The sequence below is a fragment of the Drosophila biarmipes genome, chromosome 2R (genome assembly GCF_025231255.1).
Source record: "Drosophila biarmipes strain raj3 chromosome 2R, RU_DBia_V1.1, whole genome shotgun sequence".
Classification (NCBI taxonomy): domain Eukaryota; kingdom Metazoa; phylum Arthropoda; class Insecta; order Diptera; family Drosophilidae; genus Drosophila; species Drosophila biarmipes.
The window spans coordinates 13255693-13273900 of NC_066615.1; the positions used below are offsets into that span (position 1 = coordinate 13255693).

The following is an 18208-nucleotide window of genomic DNA, read 5'->3' on the forward strand; positions in this document are numbered from 1 at the left end:
CAAATGAACCAAAAAATACAGTTCAGCAGAGCGGCGAACCTAGAACCCCTAGAACGGCAAACGTATCTGTATCTGAGATTCGAGTATCTGTGGAAAAATAATCATCGATGCTGCGGCAGTGGGGCAGCGCCGCCAAGAGCAACAAATTTAAATATATTTATTTATCTGAGTAGCGGAGAATATGTATCTCGCACACGCATGTCTGCACATACTTCAGATATATTTTTAAAAAATCAAAACGACATATTCGCTGCAGCGATTTTGAAATACAACAGACGTCGGCGTCGACAGCGCCGTCGGCGGCGTTTGGCGAGCGAACTTTTTCGGCGGCGCTCGATCGTACCGCTTAGTGCCACGTCGTGTCTCAGAGCGCCCAGGCCAGGGGCCCCGAAAAGCGTACCGCCCAACGGAAAAACAGAAACACAGATACATTCGATAATACCAAGTACTAGCCCAACCAGAACCTCCGGAACTGGGAAAGTGAGTGTGCGTGCCAGGAGATCTCGGGAATCATTTTTTATAGCCAAGCCAGCTACGAGCAGCTTCCCTCATGCAGGTCTTCGATAACAATATGGTAAGTGAAATCCACCCTGCGGCCAAAAGCCATTTGTGCGCCCGTGTTTACCCAGGCCAAATTTATTGTCGCCGCGCTGTGTATACCTAGCCACACTTAGCCCAGTTAGCTTAACCCAGAAATGCCAATACACAAATTCCAGCTCCAGCCACGCCAGCCACGCCCATTTTGGCCGCAGAAGAGGTTCTTCTTCTCGATATGCGGTATGGGGCAAGGGCTAAAAGACAGCCAGGAAGTCATGCGGTGCTCAGTGCGGGCCGCCAAATTAATTACAAAAATTCACTTAATGGCCACGATCCAAGTGGGTCAACGTACGTGCATGAGCCACTAGAAATTTGCAAGATGAAAACTTAAGTGTTCCGCCAGAGACATGTCAGCCATGCCACCGTCTGCCTGCCATAAAGTGCAACTTAAACTGTTTTAGTATGGCTAAATTATGATGCAATTACCAGAATAAAAATCAAGACATTGAGGCAGGCTGTTATGGACATTCCAGAGGGACACAAAAATGTATCTCTGAAATACATCTTTTTCGTTGGTCCGGGGCAAATGTTTTTGCAATGCCAGAATTTTCCATTCCATTTGATTCGACCGCATCATCTAAAAATACATGTCCATATCTTTATTAATAATAAAAATAAGCTAGGAGACAAACCGAATAGAGACCAATAAGTATTCGCCGGATACTGATTTCTTGGCAGCTGAGCGACCCCATTAAGTACATAAATCGTGAGGAGCGTTCGCATAAGTATATCTGAACCGGCAGATATGCACATATGGATACATGCCGGAGATAAAGATCGGTTCGAAATTGTCGCGGTCGGCTTTCGGCCATCGTGAGGCAAAGGCACTTACAGCGTGCGGCATTTGTCACATAGAAATGTGGGCTAACCAAATCCCAGAATCGGTGGCAAGGTCGCCGGATGACGAAAGCAATCCCAAACGACATCGACGCTTTCCTCTTGATATGCCAAGCAGCACGAGGTGGTATAAATAGATGCGATAGAGGCGATTTTACAATTCCGGCGGGGCAAAAGGCGAGAAGAGGCCAAGTAACCGAAATGGAATTGGTTTATTTTCAGGCCGAATAAATCAATTGGCTTCTGTATTTATGCAGATGCCACCATTTGATTATTTCGCACTGTCGTTGATTTATGGCCAGTGGCCAAAAGGGGCCGGCAAAGCCACTTTCCATACCATTCCGCCCTACATTCCGTCCACCATTTCCCATTTCCCACTCGCTTTTCCTATTTTTCGAGAGTATTGTGCACGTCATGTGTAATTGCTATACGTCAATGTCAGAGTGTGAGTGTGGGCTAGGGCCGATAAATGCAGCATATGTAAGTGCTTGTGGCCGTCCAGATCCTGTGGTTGCACTTGGTTAGCTCTAATGAAATAGCCGATGATGTATTGTCGGCAAATATGTGCCTGTTCGCTCCATCAGCCAGTCAAGGGGAACACTGAGCAGAGCCAGCATGCCGGAGCACTATCGATTTCAAAGGGAAATGGCCGAATATCCTAACAACACGGAAGTCTTGAGTCAATAAATTAAGTGAATGCCATGTCGTAAAAGATTTGCATCAAATGTTGTCGATTGGCATTCGAACATCTCTGGGATTTTAGAAATTAATTTCTAGCCAATAGTTAACATGAATGGATTTATTAAAATGGAATGAAATATGTAGAACATTTAGATAAATGATAAATAAATAGTTCAACTTGGGTAAATATTATAAATTCACAAATATATGAAGATTTAAAATTCATTTCTGGCAATGCAAATGGTGGAAGTGGATTTACCGACTCCTAATAAATAAAAATAAAATGTGTAGAACATAAAGATAAATAAATATTCCCATTTAAGAAAATATTCAATGGCACACATGTCTCTGTGAGATGAGGAGCTAATTTTTGGATGAGGAAATAGTTAGCCTGAGAAGGTTAATTATTAACATTAGAAATAAATGTGCAGAAAATTTAGATTGATATATATTTAAAATTATATTTTAAGAACTTATTAGTTCTTGTTAAATAAGAATAAAATGCGCAGAAAACGTTGATAGATAAATATTCAAATTTATATGACCTGCACATCTTTGATTTTATTTTCTTTCTTATTTCACCCCTGGAAATAAAAACAATAAGTGTGTGCAATAATCTGCATATTCGCCTTGTTTATCGATCAAAACACAAACAAACGCCTGCCCGCAATTGTTTAAATATTTGCCAAACAAACATCTCGCCCGGCTATGCCTCTGTGTGGCTATTTATACACCGAAACAGAAATGATAATTTGCTGAAATGAAATGAATGATTAAACGGGCATATATAATAGATATGACTAATTGTGCGGCTGTATCTTTCCCCCATTAGCGCCGTGCCTCGCGTCGCGCCTCGCTGCGCCGAGGTTCGATCTCGGCCCTGCCCCAGAAGTCGCACGAGATTCCCTGGGACATCTTCGAGCGGCTGTTCATGCCCTTCCTCTTCTGCCAGGGGGCGGCCATCGTGACCTCCTACCTGTTCCACGCCCTGGACATCTCCAGCATCTCGACCTTCGCCGTGTTCGTCTGGTTCGCCCTGGCCACCGTGGGAGCCGTGCTCTTCTACCACTTCGTCAAGGTAAGTCCTGTGCCCCAAAAGCAGACGTCTTAATCCGGAATCCTGAGGCGAAAACCGCATATGGCTTTCGGGTTTCGGTTTCAGAGCCATGGGCGGTCATAGGTTCAGTTCGGACTGGGATCGGGATTGGGATTGGGACTGGTATTCTTTTTCCTCTTCCGTTTTGGCCCGTGCAAGTGCCAAGCCAAAACCACAAGTGTCGACGGAGGGTCTCGCATGCTAGGCAAAACAAATCAGTGGCACTAAAAATAGTCGAGCCACCAGAAAATCAAAGTGGGCTGGAGTTGGGGGTTCCTGCGGCAGGCACGTCGTCAACTTAGGCTCAGACCAGAGGAAACCCTTGACTCGACTATGGATTTGGCTGCGGATTTGCCTGCGTTTGGTATTTCAGAGCTTACTGCCTGCCAGCCTGGCAGCCAGCCGGGAAAATGAAAATGAAAACAAATAAATAAGCAGTCGGTGGGGGGACTCCAGTCCTTAAAGGGGAAAACCCGAGCAAAACTTGCTGAAAGAAAAGGGCTTGGTAATGAATATAAATTCAAGCAGCAAGTAGGAAAAATGCGGAGTCCTGATTCACTTGAGACCAACCAAAATTCGGGGGCTTTGGCAGTGGAAGGGGCCATCTGGTAAATGGTTAGTCATTTCAAGATGCTTTTTAACTTTCTAGCAATTTGGGGGTTCTTTAAATACTCAATCATTTTAAATTATGACCTTAAAATAGACTAATAGTTTATGTCAGTCTTTGCATATATAAGTAGTTATCAATTTTAACTGTATACATATTAAAATGCTTTAACCTCCTTTTTTGATTTTGAAATTTAAACAAACTAAATAAAATAGTACACCACTTTTTTTTTAACCTGCATAATTTGAATACATTTTCTATCCACAAAACTTCATCCTTATAATATGTACACAATCATCTTCTACGCTCTATTTTATTGCTTCCTAAGTTTTAATATTAAATTTCCAAAGCCTTGCGGGCTCCATTTGAACATCCTGCTTATCCGCTCCTTGTTCGATTAAACTATTAAGGAGCTCGGGTAAAATACTTCCTTGGTTCATTAGAGCCATCCACAGGATTACTCTCCTTTATCTCCTAGGATTACCCGCGTAAATTACCACATTGCGTATACGCAATGCCACGGAATCGGATGGAGTTATCTCTCGATTTCACACCATTTGCTTCGATGCACATTCATGATTATGGCCTCGACAAAGTCGGAGGATAATTCAAATTTGCGTGCACTTTAATTAGCTTTCCTTGGCGAAGGGAGGAGGGGTGGAGTCGGGCCTCAGGAATGACATTGGCCATTTGCTGGCTGGCAATTACAGGAGGATAAGAGTCACGGGTTCCGGGTTCCGGGCTCCGGGCTCCGGTGCCGCCATTCGTGGCACGTAGCCGTCGTCCGGTGCCCGGTCATATCGCATCCGTATCGCTCGGATGGCATTGTCCTGGCAATTGCAGCCTGCTTGTGGCCTGCTGCACTCAACGCGATTCGCAACCCGACATTAAGGTAATAAGCACGTCGGGATAATTAACAGCAACAGCACCAGCAGATGCAGCTCCGACTGCACTGGAGTCCTGGCCGAATGCCGGTGCGGTGGCAGCACTCAGCTGTCTCGTTTTACCAAGGATTTGTCAAGGACAAGGTTGTGACTTCCATGGAAACAGGGAAAAACTCTTAGTGGATGTCCAGAAAATCGCGGACACAGAAAGCAAATTAGCTGATTATCCAAGGGTACTTTATTTAGATATTTTTTCTATTTTTAAATTATTAATCATATTTATCTTACTTGCTTGCAAGTTCGCTGATTATCTATGGGTATTTTATTTGGATATTTTTCTATTTTTAAATGTTTAATCATGTTTATCTGAATTATTTTGTCCTGGGCTCTATGCTAATAAGTGACAGTTTTATTTAAATTTAAATTGTAGCTTCTGCACAAGGAAAAAAACATTAGGATTAATTTTATCAAAGCAAAGACAAATTGGCCAATATTCCAAAGGGGTTTTTGCCCCTATCTAGGTATAATCAATACTTAAATTCATGCAAATGATCATCATTTCATATGATTTTGTTTCTCTGTTTAGCTGATATATTACAAAACCAGTGGAATTACTTACTTAGTTGTAATTCAGAGCTATTATTTGTATTTATAAAATCCTTTAACAGACCAAAACTATTTCTTCTCTCATTCTGTTAGTTTTTGATTCCAAAATGCTAACAAATCTTAGAGCCAAAACCACTAGTAGTGTCCCACTTAACAAGAAACTTTGGAACTCGCGACATTCGTCGGATATTTGCATAACAACATTGACAACGTCCTTGAACAAAAAGCCTGCGTATCTATTTTTAGCCTCGGCAACAGAACTTGAGACAGAGCACTCCCAACACTCCCCTTTGAGGGCCGAAACAAGAAAAAGGAAACGGCTCCGAGTGTCCTTGCCTTTGATTAGCTTTTCGGCCCGGCCAGGCCTCGACTATTAACCCGATTTCCGATGTCGGCCGGCCTTTCGCATCAGCTTTTACATGTGCGAAGTAGATAAAGATACTCTATTTGCAACATGCGTGGACCTGTGGATGTGGACACATCCCAGCCTGAAAGTGACTGCTTGTCCTTGCACATCACGTTGTGCATTTCATTTTTATGGCACGACCGTCGAATTAAATTACACGCACGCACACATTTCGTGGGGATTCATTCGAGGGGATTGGGATTGGGGTCGGGGATTAGGGATGGGAACTCCAGCGCGGAGGCGGTGGCAACTGTTGACGCGACAGCACAAATTGGGTGCAATGAAATGTAAATGCGCAGCTAATGAAATGCTCACCCAGGCCGGCCACGCCTCCATAAATCCCCATATTATTCTCACCTAAATTGCAGCTTCTCGGGGGCCAACTGCATTGCAGTTTCGAATCGATTCGGCTGCCTCTGCCCTTCGCAACGCAAATAACACTCAGCTTAATGTGCATAATTATGTCCGCAACCCGCTTTTACCCATCCTCATAGCCGTGCCCCATCCACATAGCCATTCCCCCTTCCAACCCATTCCCCCGGGCCTTTCGGGTCTGTGGGTCTGGGAAATTTCCTCGGGCGACGAGCAACAGTTTCCCGGAAGAACACACGAGATGGTCGATGGAAATGGGTGCGGGGCTTGTCAGCTGCCAGAAACAGTGTAAATAATTGAATTAATAGCTTCGTGTGAGCCACGCTAATGAGCAGTTGCTCCACATCAGCAACGCCCACTGCAACACGCCCCCGTTTCTCACACCTCACTCTCCCCATTCCCCTGGCCACATCTGACTTTCAAATGTAATTGAATACGCAGGGATCTTGAGTTTTTTCACCGGAGAAGGTTACATAACTGGCCACCTGAGCCAGGTGAATCCGCAGTTGATCCACTCGGTTTTCGGTTGCGCCGTAATCATGATCCCACCACTCCTGCGGAAAATCTAGAAGTTTTCCAGGAATCTAAGGCACTGAGCGGAAACAAATAGTCAAAATACTTATATCTTTTTTTTGTGTTGCACTTTGATATCCATAAGCTCTTGAGAGCAGCAGTAATTCAATCTTCGCAACATAATTCATAGTAGAAAAGCTACCTTATTATAAGAAGAGTTTACCATTCAAAGGTACTCCTTATCATTTTTTCGTAAGAAACCATGACCAAATTATTATTTGTTTTCTACAAAATGGTATTTTAACCAAAAATTAATATTAAATACGAGTTAAGAAGATTTAAGATAAGATTCATTAAATTTTATTTTTTGCGACTCTTTAAAAAAATGTTTTTAATTTATATCCATCGAAGGGGCATATATTAAACGGTAAAACACCAAAGATATTCCTTTTCCTTAAATATTAAAAAGCTTTTATCGGACGATTCCCCCATGAATTCCTAATATTCCACTCTCCATATAAAGTACAAACTTTGTAACTTCAAAAAGTTTTCTCAGTGCGCAGATGGCATCTGGCGGGCTAGTGATTTCGCAGTGCATCTGTAACAATGTCCTGGTATTTTGCACTGTTTATTACCCAGTAAACCGTCTACTTAGCTCCCTGGGTTTTTGCTCCGAAAGGAACGGCTTCCGTAGTTCCCGGGCTGCAGAACACTTTGTCGCAGTTACAGCTCCATAAAACTTTGGGCGTAGACAAATTTTACGCTGATTTGTGTGTTGTGTGCCAGGCAGGATGAAAAAAATGCCGAAAGAACTGTTTGTCAACGGGAGCCAGTGCAGTCGCAATTAGGGAACGGTCATGGGGGCGATGATGATGATCATGATGGTGGTGGAGAAGGAAACTGGGGTCCCCGGGCCCAAGGCCCAGGACAACTGAAGGCTATATAAAGGGCGGTTCTCGGCGCTCTCCCAGGCTCCCGTGCTCCCATGCTCCCATGCTCGCAAGCAGCCCATAAAAACTCATTATGTGCGAAGTTTCGTTCGCTTGTTTTTACCCATTGGTTACCCCGCTTCGCTGGCCTTTGTATCCGGCAGATACACATACTCCTCCGTTCTCCGTTCTCTGTTTCGGTTTTATGGTGTCGCGCGTGGCCTGTTGATTCACACACGCACAACAGGACACCCTCGCCGACACATACACACAGCTACACTGAGGACATTCAGAAATGGCAATGGCGTGCCCGGCCTGACAATGGCTGGAAAATGAAGGACACGGCAGATGGGAACTGCGAACTTCTAACTGCGAACTGTGAACTGCGAGCTGAGCGCTGGGAAATGGGACATGCGTTTCTTAGAATTGCACGCTATTAAATCGCCTTGACAACTCCCATCGCCACCGCCCCCCCTGGACAGTTCACCCTCTGCCGTGCTGCGCTGCGCACTTTAGTTAAATTAAAAACCAATTGCATACAAGGCAGCCGTGCATCCAGCTCGCATCGCACATCATGCTCCGGCAGCCAAAGGTCAGAGGTCGCCAAATGTGGGCAATTTGTGGGTAAGCAGCCGCACGATTGGCAGCCAGTTCATTTCACATTCCCCACACCTTGACTCCGCTCTCCTGCTGCAGCCTTTGCCAGCACTCAGGTGCGATGTGCCTAGATACATATTTCATGTGTCTCGGTTGTTCTATTCATTAGGTATTTCAAAAATACCTTCTCTTTTACTCATGTCTACTAAGCTAAAAGTGTGGATACATAAAACTAGAACTAAAGTTGAAGTAAATTCACTCAGTTATTCTCTTGTTATATTTTCGTATCTTTGCTTTTGTTATCAGAAGTATTAAGTAAATGTTTTAGTCACCTAAAAACAAAACCTGCGCAATTTCATCTCGAAACAAATGAGGAGAGTAGTATCGGCAAAAACACAGTTATTTTCAGATTTTTACCTTCAAAAAGATTTGTCATATTATCATATGATATCAAATCGAACATATCATTATATATTATTTTTAATACGACTTGGATACAGTTTATTTAATTTTGTATGTATTAAATAAGATTTAAACAGTATGAGGTTAGTTCTTGACTTAAAGCGAGTTCAAACTGCAATTTGAATAAACCTAAAAACAGTTACATTTTTGGAGTTCAAATTCGATTTAAAAACTCAAAAAATAAAACAGCTAGTGACCTGAAACTATTCTAATCTTATTGAAGTGATTTTCCTAAAAGAATTGTTGCTAAAATTGCAGGAAACCATTTAAATCTTTTTCATTTTGCCCGCTATTTAATCCTATTTACTTTTCACCGTCAATTACTCTGGTTTGTCCAGTACCTTAGTTTACCGGGGAACTCCTGTCCATGGGCACTCCCCCAGTCCGTTCACTGGAAATCTCTGTTTTTCTCGGATTTCCTATGCCAGAGCCTTGTTACACTACTTTTAATTAACATCCATTGCCAGGGGCATCATTTTTCGACCGGATACAATGGGAATTTAAATGCAGATAAATTTCCAGGGACAGGAGGGGCTGGGTGTGGGCCTAATCCTTCGTTTAAACACCCGCCGAGAGATGTTGGCTAACAGGCTGAGCTGCCATAATGGCTGGCTTGGCACAAAGTCAAAGCTTTGCGTGTTGCCTGCCCCACACACACACACTGGCACACTCACCCCCACACCCAGGCTGCCACTTCCGCTCTCTCCATCACACTCACAGATACAGCAGATACAGTGGAATAAGAGAAACAAGCTGCAAATTGGCCTAGGTCTCCGCCAACGTTGGTACAACGCGTGGTATGCGCAATGCGAAAAGCCTTTAATGCCGCCGTTGTCGTCCGCGTATCCTGGTGGCGTGAAGTTGGCCGAGGTCCTGCCACACGCCACCAGGATACGCGGCAGTACACGTGCGTGTATCGGTTGTGTACCGGTGAGTGTGTGCGGGAAAGCAAAACACAGAAATGGTTTTTAACTTTCCGGTTAATTAATTTATTACAGCTTAATACGTTCAATGACTTTTGGCGCCCGCCCGCCGCCCGCGTTCCGTTTGTCTTGGCTGTCATTTATATTTACCCGCCGCGTTTTTTAGTTAATTTATATTTTTGCGGGGACCAGCAGCGGGCCCACTTTCTCCACCACTTTCCCTCTCTTTCGGCCGTATTTTATGCGATGTCTATTTTTAGCCACTGATTTAATATGCGTGCATGCGTGTGCGTGCCTCTCTTTGTTTCGCATTCGCCTGCTTTCTCTTCTTTTGGCCACATTTCGTCGCCTCACAAAGGAGACCCTCAAAGGACACCACCGCCCAGTATCCTGGCTGGAATGGCGACACAGCGAGGACAATTTGTATGCGGTTTGTTTGCCATTTTTCACTTAACTCCCGACTCCCCCGAACCAGGGACATTGCACCATTTCGCTTATGTAGATTTATTGGGGGCCTCTCGAGCGGTCAAGCGTGCCCCGTTTTCTCGAGAGGTTTATGCGTCTGCAAGGATAACGAGGCCGGCGTGGGGGAAACAAATAAGATAATAAAACCGGGCCTGAGCACCACCGATAAGCGAGCGTTAGCCCGGCCCGTTGTCCGGCATCGAACGGGTTCAATGCTTTCCGGGCAGGGAATCAAATCTGTTTACTTCGATACTCATCTTATTTATGGCGAACACTAATTCCGCCCAGGAAACGCCATAATAAAACTGCTTTATTATTTCACTTCCTGGTTATTTATTCGGTTTATGGCTGGACAGTCAAAGTTTTTCTATTAGTAGGGAGCGCTGGACTGGGGAAATATCACCCAAGCCAAAATAAAAGTTGTGGAACGCAGAAGAAACATTTAATTAACTATTTTTTATCAGGTTCCCAAGAAAAATGTCTAAAAAAGACCAAAAGAATAAAGGATATTTAATAGATTTCTAGGGGATATCAATTAGGGATATTAATTTCTTACTTTATATATACTTTAGTGCATATTTTTGTCCTTTGACATTTTTGTAATTGAATTTTAAAAAAGTTTCTTAACGTCTTTTAAAAACAAAGAAACCAAACAAATATAGACAACTTAACAGATAAAAATTATTGTATCCAGAAGATAAAGATTTTAAACACATTTTTATCTCAAATTCTTCGAATACTTTTGTCCAATGAAATTATTTTATTAGAATTTAAAAAAAGTTCAAAAACGGCATTAGAAAAAAAAGAAAGCAAGTAAATAATATATAAGAAATATTGTATCTAGAAGATCAACATATTTAACACAGATTTATATCGAAAGTTCTGAAACATCTTTTAAAGAAAAACTAAAAGTTTTATCCCTGAAAGATAATCACAATCTATTATAAATCATCTGGAGGTCTAAGCCTGTCAACCAACACCTAAATGCTTCTGTTAAATAGGAAAGTATTGATTTTGTTCTGGTGCCTCGCTTCCGGTCAACATATTTTCACAACTTTTACGCAGTTCATGCCAATGCCCACGTTTCCGCATTTTCCTCGAAATAGGAAGCGGTGTAGTTTGCACCCCTGGACAGCCATAAATTTATTCACGCAAATGAAGGCACATGTTGGCAGGTTCATGAGCTGGACTCCTCCTTATTGTTGTTTACATTTTACACTCATAACTTTCACCTCGCCCACGCCGAAACACGTGCCATGGCAGAGGCAGAGGCAGTGGTAGAGAAAGTGGAGAAAAGTGTTTCGCCAACACTTTCTCCACTTTCCCCCCCACACACACATTACTTGATAGCACTGGGGATTCTCTATGAAATAGAGTCAATATATATCTTAGGCTAAAGCCCTTGGGCTATGCCCAGCATAATGCATTACATAAGGATTACGCATACGCCGCGGTGTACGCGAGCCGGAGGTAATGAGTCCGCCGAAAGCAGCTGCAGGAGCAGCGAATCGCGTGCCCAGCGTCCATTTATCAACTTTGTGGCTAAAAGTGCGAGCTAAAAGCTCCGTTTTTCGGCTGGCTCACAACCGCAGATAGCACCTGCTGCTCCTGGCCAGCGAATAAATCTTGCACTTCCCGTTGCCCGCAATTAAAATGCAATAAAGGATGCATTTAAATTGCTGAAGTGCAGAGTGGGTTTGGGCATGGGGACGGCTAACCTGCCTCCTTATTGACTTACTCGCTTCCAATGCCCGGCATGCATTTCCGAGAGCCAAGTGCTCAGTTAAAGGGAATGTCTGACATGCACCCCAAGCCCCGACCTCAGACTGCTGCCGTGCGCTATTTCGGGGTGCATGCAACTTGGGTTCTATTTCGGGATCGTTTTATAAAAACCGCAAGCCATCGTGTGCCATCGCATAGCCGACATGACCGCCCAGAGGTGCGATGTCAGATGGTGGCAAGGTGGGAGAGTGGAAGAGTGGAAGAGCGGAAGAGGTGGCAAAACGGGCAGGAGGCGAGTGGCAAGTGGCAAGTGGCAGGTGGCAAGAGGCAGTCGGTTGCGTCAAGGGGACGGCTGTTTCATGCCTTGCACGTACTCACTGCACTGTCGAAATCTCCTCTTTTTTCGGGCTCATTGTTTCGCACTTTCGCCACTGCCAAGAGGAGCTGTTAAAGAGACACATCAGAAGTGAGAAAAAAGGTTAAAAGTGGGGTGAATGGGCTAATGGCCTTCTGAGCAAACACGTTAGCCAGCCACCGAGAGCTCAAAATCCCGGCATTGCTTATGCTGGGATAGATATCTGATAGTATACTCAAGGATCAGTTGGTAAAATGTACGATATGAATTTTAACATGATTTAAAATGGGTAAGGAAACGTTTAAGATACCTAAATTTGTTTTATAAAATAGAGTATTGATTGAACCTATATGTAGATTTCTGATAAAGCACTCAAGTCTCATTTATTTTTTTAGTAAAATAAGATCTGACTTTTAACATGACTTAAAATATGTAACGTCATTTTATTTTATAAATTCTTATATTAATTTAACTTATGATATAGATTTAATTAAAGTCTCTGCTTAATACTGAACATAACAATTCTGAATTTTAACAGGAAACAATGTTTTATTGAAAACCCTTGCCAAACATACTTATTTGTTTATCCCTTGTGATTTATTTGTTATACACAAATTCCTTCAATATATTATTTAGCTGAATGCCCATAGAAGTGAAACTTTTAATTGAACAACCCCGCTTCGAAAAGGTCAAAAGTAAGGCAAGTAATTAAGCGGGCGATAATTAAATGTTTGCCTTGGCAAAGTTATAACTGCTTTGATGACTTGAAAGTTCGAAAATCCAGCAGTTTCTTCGCCTTTCTTAGTAAGTATTCTTGGGAAACCCAATGCCTGGATCCTTCATCGGATTTCCCGAGCAGAGCTGCCACCGTTTCTGGTTTCCCCCAATGCACTTTAATTGACTCTAAACATTTAGTTTGCCTGGCTTTTTTCCTTGCCATTTTCCTTCACTCCGGCTTTTTGCTGCATTTTAATTGCTCAATTCCGTTAAGTCAGCTGCCGTTTTTAGTTGCAGCAAAGTTTAAAGTAATTTATGCTGAACCACAATAAATTGGGGTGGCAGCATAGGAAACTAAGGACGAAGAATGCTCCTCGCATTTTTAGCGCAAAAGTTGACCCAAAGTTTGCAGCAGTACGCAGCACTGTATCTGAAGTAGATTCGCGTAAAAACCGTAGGAACATAACTTTCAAAAAACTAAGACAGGATTCACTGGGTGGGTGGGTGGTTGGGTGGTTGCCTGGGCATTGGCAAACCAAAACAGAGCCACCGAAAGTCCCCTCGGCGAGTGTTTGTGTTTTTATTAACGCCCAACAACGGCCAACAGATTTCGATAAGCCAAACACTTATGGCCACAATAAAATGTCGGCCAGTCTTAATGGGTGTCAACAGCACGGCCAATAATAATACACCCGTCCTGGCCCGCTTCTCTTTCTTTCCACAATTTTACGAGCACTTTATAACAGTTTAATAGCCCGAACAATGAGTAGACGGTACTCCAGCTCCGCATTTCTGGAAACCGATTGACGCACACTGGAGCCGACCACTAGAATCGGGGCGCACTATATTGGTTAATGGTGGAAGCCATGATGGATATGACACTATCCACCCCTCAAAAGGAGACCGTCCTGCCCACAGATTCCAGGAGACGGCATCACAAGATGTGGTACGAGTGGGGGGAAAGGGACTGGAGCGCGTGTCTAAAGCGGAAGTCCTACAGAGCACACGTCTTCCTGCTCGCCCACTTCAACTTTCCATCATCATTAGCGTCTCAAGCTGTGATGAACTTAAACAAATATCTGTGACAGCCATCCTGCAAACGCACACACCCCATCCCACACGGATGGGATGCTCCTCGTCGGACTTTCGCTTTGAAATCGAAAGCAAGCCGTCCTCAGAGGGGGAGCCTCTTTAATCGCTTTTCACAAAGTTGCCCACTGGCGGCCGTCTAAGCCCAGTTTGTGACACGACTTTTAAGTGGCCGAACTTAAAGCCCACAGACGTCATTTCGGCTGGGCCAAAGGTCAAACATCTGACACGAAACCCTCGAGTGAGCGGCGAAAACTTGATACTCCAGCAGAAACACAAACAAGTAGCCACCGCTCGATTGTCTACTAATTGGCGTTATAATTATCGAACATTAATTGGCTCAAGAGTAAAAAGCCCAGCATCAATTCGGTCACCTCAGGCCATGCACTTTGGTAACCCAAAATACGAGTATAAGTGGGATACAAACAATATAATTATACAGATTTTTAAATAAAAATACACACCAGTAAATATTTGTGGATAAAGTGACTAAAATGGAAACTATAAAAAATTATTACCATTTCCAATATCCTATTTATATATTTACTTACCTTAAAAGTAACAAAACCTCACCAACAGATTATAAAATAGGTATCAAATATCATGATTCTTAATCTCGAATCCAATATATATTTTCCCCTCCTTACACTTCCATTAAAACGTAAATGAACACAATATTTTAAAAGTTTACTTATGAGTCGGACCTTTTCCCTCTGTGTATCCACAGGTATCCGCCTCGGGCAAGGGTGTCCTAATCACCGGCTGCGAGGCCCCGCTGGCCTGGTACCTGGCCAAGAAACTGGACGACCTGGGCTTCACCGTTTACGCCGGCTTCAACACGCCCATCGAGGACTCGGACGAGGCCAAGATTCTCAAGGAGGAGACCTCGGGACGCATGAAGCTGCTGCATCTGGACGTCACCTCGGATAAGACCGTAAGTTTACACGGGGCAGGTCCTGGGCTTTTAGCCGAGTTCGCAACCGTTATCCTTTAACTATCCGCTATCCATAGATTTTGGAAGCTGCCCGCTATGTGTCGCAGCACTTGCCCCATGGCGCCGAAGGATTGTGGTCTGTGGTGCACTGCGCCCATTGGGTAGCTTTGGGCGAGCTTGAGTGGATTCCATTCGCCGTGCTTCGCAAGAGCTTGGACCTCAACCTTTTGGGTAAGTTCGGGCGTGTACTGTTCCAGGGCTTGGGACTAAAATAACGCCTTCAAACCTCGCAGGTTCCGCCCGCCTCACTCAGGTCTTCCTGCCCCTGGTCCGCCGTGCCCACGGTCGCGTGGTCTTCCTGACCTCCGGCCTGAACCGAGTCCCGTCTCCCGTCCGGGGTATCCAATGCGCCACCCAGGCGGCCGTGGACTGCTTCGCCGCCTGTCTGCGCCAGGAGATGCGCACCCGTGGAGTGGATGTGTCCGTGGTGGCTGCCGGCGAGTTCGCCCCCGGCAATGGCTGGCTGAACGAGACCGAGCTGCGTGACCAGGTGAGAAAAGAAGCTAGTGGCGGCATTGCACTAATATGCAGCAACTAATGGTCTGCACTGTAAAAAATATTGTAGCTTATGGGATTCTTTAATATTGAAATGATAAAACTTAGTGGTATTATATAGTAATCATATAGTAATTATATAGTAATCACTTTTAGAAGAAATCCTTTTCCTATAACATAATTCCTCAAAATTAATCATAGAACTCAAATTTAATTGTTACTTCTTTGTTAACCAAAGACAGGAACGACTTTTTTCAAGCACCGCATAAAGCGATCTAAATTTCAAAGTGGTTTCATAAACTTACCTAGAAACTTGGGGTTTTTCTCTCCGTGGCACAGCCATTTCATGCTTTTAGTTTTTTACGATACAATAACTATTCCCGGGCAACGGGGACTGCTAAAACAGTTTGCTGGGAACTCATTAACCTGGCATCTTTCCACCTCTCCCCTGGCATATTTTCCGCAGGCCAAGCAAATGTGGAACCAGCTTTCCTCGGAACAGAAGAAGACCTACGGCGAGGATTACTACGAGGCGGCCATGACGTCGGTGGAGAAGTATTCGCGCCAGGTAAGAGTGCCCTCCCCCCTGGAGACGTGTGTCCGGTGGCTAACGAGGGTTTAATCCGTACTTTCTTCCATGGTCATCCCCATTTCCATTCTCGCTACCCTTCCAGGCGGCCGATATCCAGCCCACGCTGCGCGTCCTCATCGATGCCGTGACCAGGACCTTCCCCATGGCCCGCTACACCCCGGTGACGGCCAACGAGAGGCTGCAGATCTTCCTGGCCGAGCACCTGGCCCCCTCCCTCTACGAGTCCATTTACGGCGAGCAGAAGAAGTTCGTCTACTGACCGAACCGCCCCCACCCCTGTCCACCGAAACGGCCTGATATTGTTATTCGGAAATTGTTATTCATTTATGATTTTCCCCGAAATCCACCATCCCATTGCTACTTGGTGCGCGTGAAGGAAGGACATCCAAAAAGGAGGAAACTGTTGCCAGGAGCACTGTTCGAAGAGCTCCGCCAGTCGATGAGCATTTACGTCCTTCTCTCGATTATTCCCATCATTTTCTCTTCACGGAGGCGTCTCTGTGGGTGCCTGCATAATATTATTTTCTTTAGTTGCTAGAACGAATTGTATAACGATGAATAAAATGAAATGGAAACAAAAGAACTCTGAGTGTGTCGCTTTCACATCACAAAATGCAGAATTAAAGGAGATGAAATTTTCTGAGAATTGCTTGGCAATATGTTTCTCTATTGAAAGTTATATACAGTTCCTTATTCATTAATGATGTTAATTTTTAAATTACCACATTGTATAGCAAACAATGAAAAGGAAAGAAATAAATACAATTTTATGGAAACAATAGCTACCGAATGACATTTTACTTCGTATCACATTTTTCCAAGCATGCTTAGCAGTGGAGATGGTTTACCATTTAGCATTAATTACCATTTCTTGGATTTTCTTTTACAAAAATGCTCTCAAATCGGAAAAGAGAAATAATAATAGGATAACGACGAGACATAACTACTCCAAACTACCTAAAAACAAAAAAAAAAATTGTAATTGAAACGAAATCTCACTGAATTTTTTTCATATTTTGGTTTAAAGTTTTTAAAATAAACATAGTACAACTACGGAACCGGTATACCTTTTGATGATGTATAATCTCGGCTTTCTCAATGTCTTTATTTGGGTACCTCCCCTACCCACATTCATTTCCTTAATTTTTCGAATCCTGTTAATTGCTTTTGATTGACATTTGCCGAGTGCCCCGGCTTAAAACTGCCAGTGCATTTTACGGAGCTATTTGTGAGACATCCAGCTGCATAAGCAAGGCCTCCTCGAAACCTCCTTCCACCGGCCACCCGGTAAACTAAGCTTAAGTGCAGTGGCAGGAGAGGAAAGCAGGAGTCAACTTGGTTGACATGGCTGTCGGGGAAGACGGCGGAGCACTCGTAAAAATAAATTCAATAAATTTTTAATGCGTTTGATTCCGAGCAACAATGACAAGCCAAGGACTCTTGGCGGCAGGAGCTCAGGTGGTGGATATTCCCAGGCCGCGCAATGAGCTGTTAGAACTGCTGTAAGAAACACCAAGAAGTGCATAACTGGAGCATAAATCTGCCGTAAGCCGCAACTGGCAGAAGTACCCACACTCACCTGTATATCCACACCCCCAGGTGGCACATTCGAACTTTTCACGGGAAAGGAGGGGGTATAAACAAAAAAGTTGCATGGGAAATGAGTCGGTTAGCTAAAAATACTCAGCTGCCATGTATTTTGCCAGCCAAGGGCAAGCAACTTTGACCAATGCTTTCCGCATTGGCTGGCATTCCCTGGGTTTACCTTTATCTGTCAGCTTTACCGGTGTTTTTCTACCCTCGCACATCGAATACATACGTTTTCAATGGAACATATTACACCTTACGCAGCCATGTGTAACACATCCTGCGCTCTTGTCGCCAGTCCACAAATTATCCGCATTAAAAATTTGCCGCATTCTGGGTGCGGAATGCCGGGCGAAGGATGCCCAGAGGTCCGGCCAAGGCTTCCGATACGAGCGATGGTTCTGCGCTTCCATTGTGCCATTTGCATTTAAACTTCGACGCCTGGCAGGGATGGCAGAGCATATTTTATGCTCACAGGCCGGAACTTTGGCATGGAAAGCAACTCTAAATGGCCGGCGGACGATGAGGCAACTATGTTTACCATGTTTCACTCTACAGATTTGCTTCCCTCTAGGAGAAAGCTTTCAATGGAAGCAGAGGTTTAAAATGGCAAAGAAGTCTGAAAAGTGCTGCTAAGCACTGACCTGAACGGTCAGCTAAGGCTCTTCGTATAATTAAAATG

At 44.0% G+C, this 18208-nt stretch overlaps 1 protein-coding gene across 1 annotated transcript; it reads left to right on the forward strand.

Moving 5' to 3' along the window:
• Nucleotides 1–345: 345 nt before the first annotated feature.
• LOC108030428 (D-beta-hydroxybutyrate dehydrogenase, mitochondrial) lies at nt 346–16522 on the forward strand. The gene is made up of 7 exons (XM_017103315.3): nt 346–574; nt 2948–3193; nt 14586–14792; nt 14870–15023; nt 15086–15342; nt 15814–15915; nt 16022–16522. Exons 1-7 carry the CDS (start codon nt 551–553, stop codon nt 16196–16198), a joined length of 1167 nt encoding a protein of 388 aa, XP_016958804.1. The 5' UTR covers nt 346–550; the 3' UTR covers nt 16199–16522.
• The last annotated feature ends 1686 nt before the right edge of the window (nt 16523–18208 follow it).

Bases quoted from the DNA above. Each gene is read 5' to 3' on its own strand.
- LOC108030428 (XM_017103315.3), top strand. From the start codon at position 551: ATGCAGGTCTTCGATAACAATATG. The intron at 3,194-14,585 runs GTAAGTCCTGTG...GTGTATCCACAG, and splicing joins TCTTCTACCACTTCGTCAAG to GTATCCGCCTCGGGCAAGGG. The intron at 14,793-14,869 runs GTAAGTTTACAC...CGCTATCCATAG, and splicing joins ACGTCACCTCGGATAAGACC to ATTTTGGAAGCTGCCCGCTA.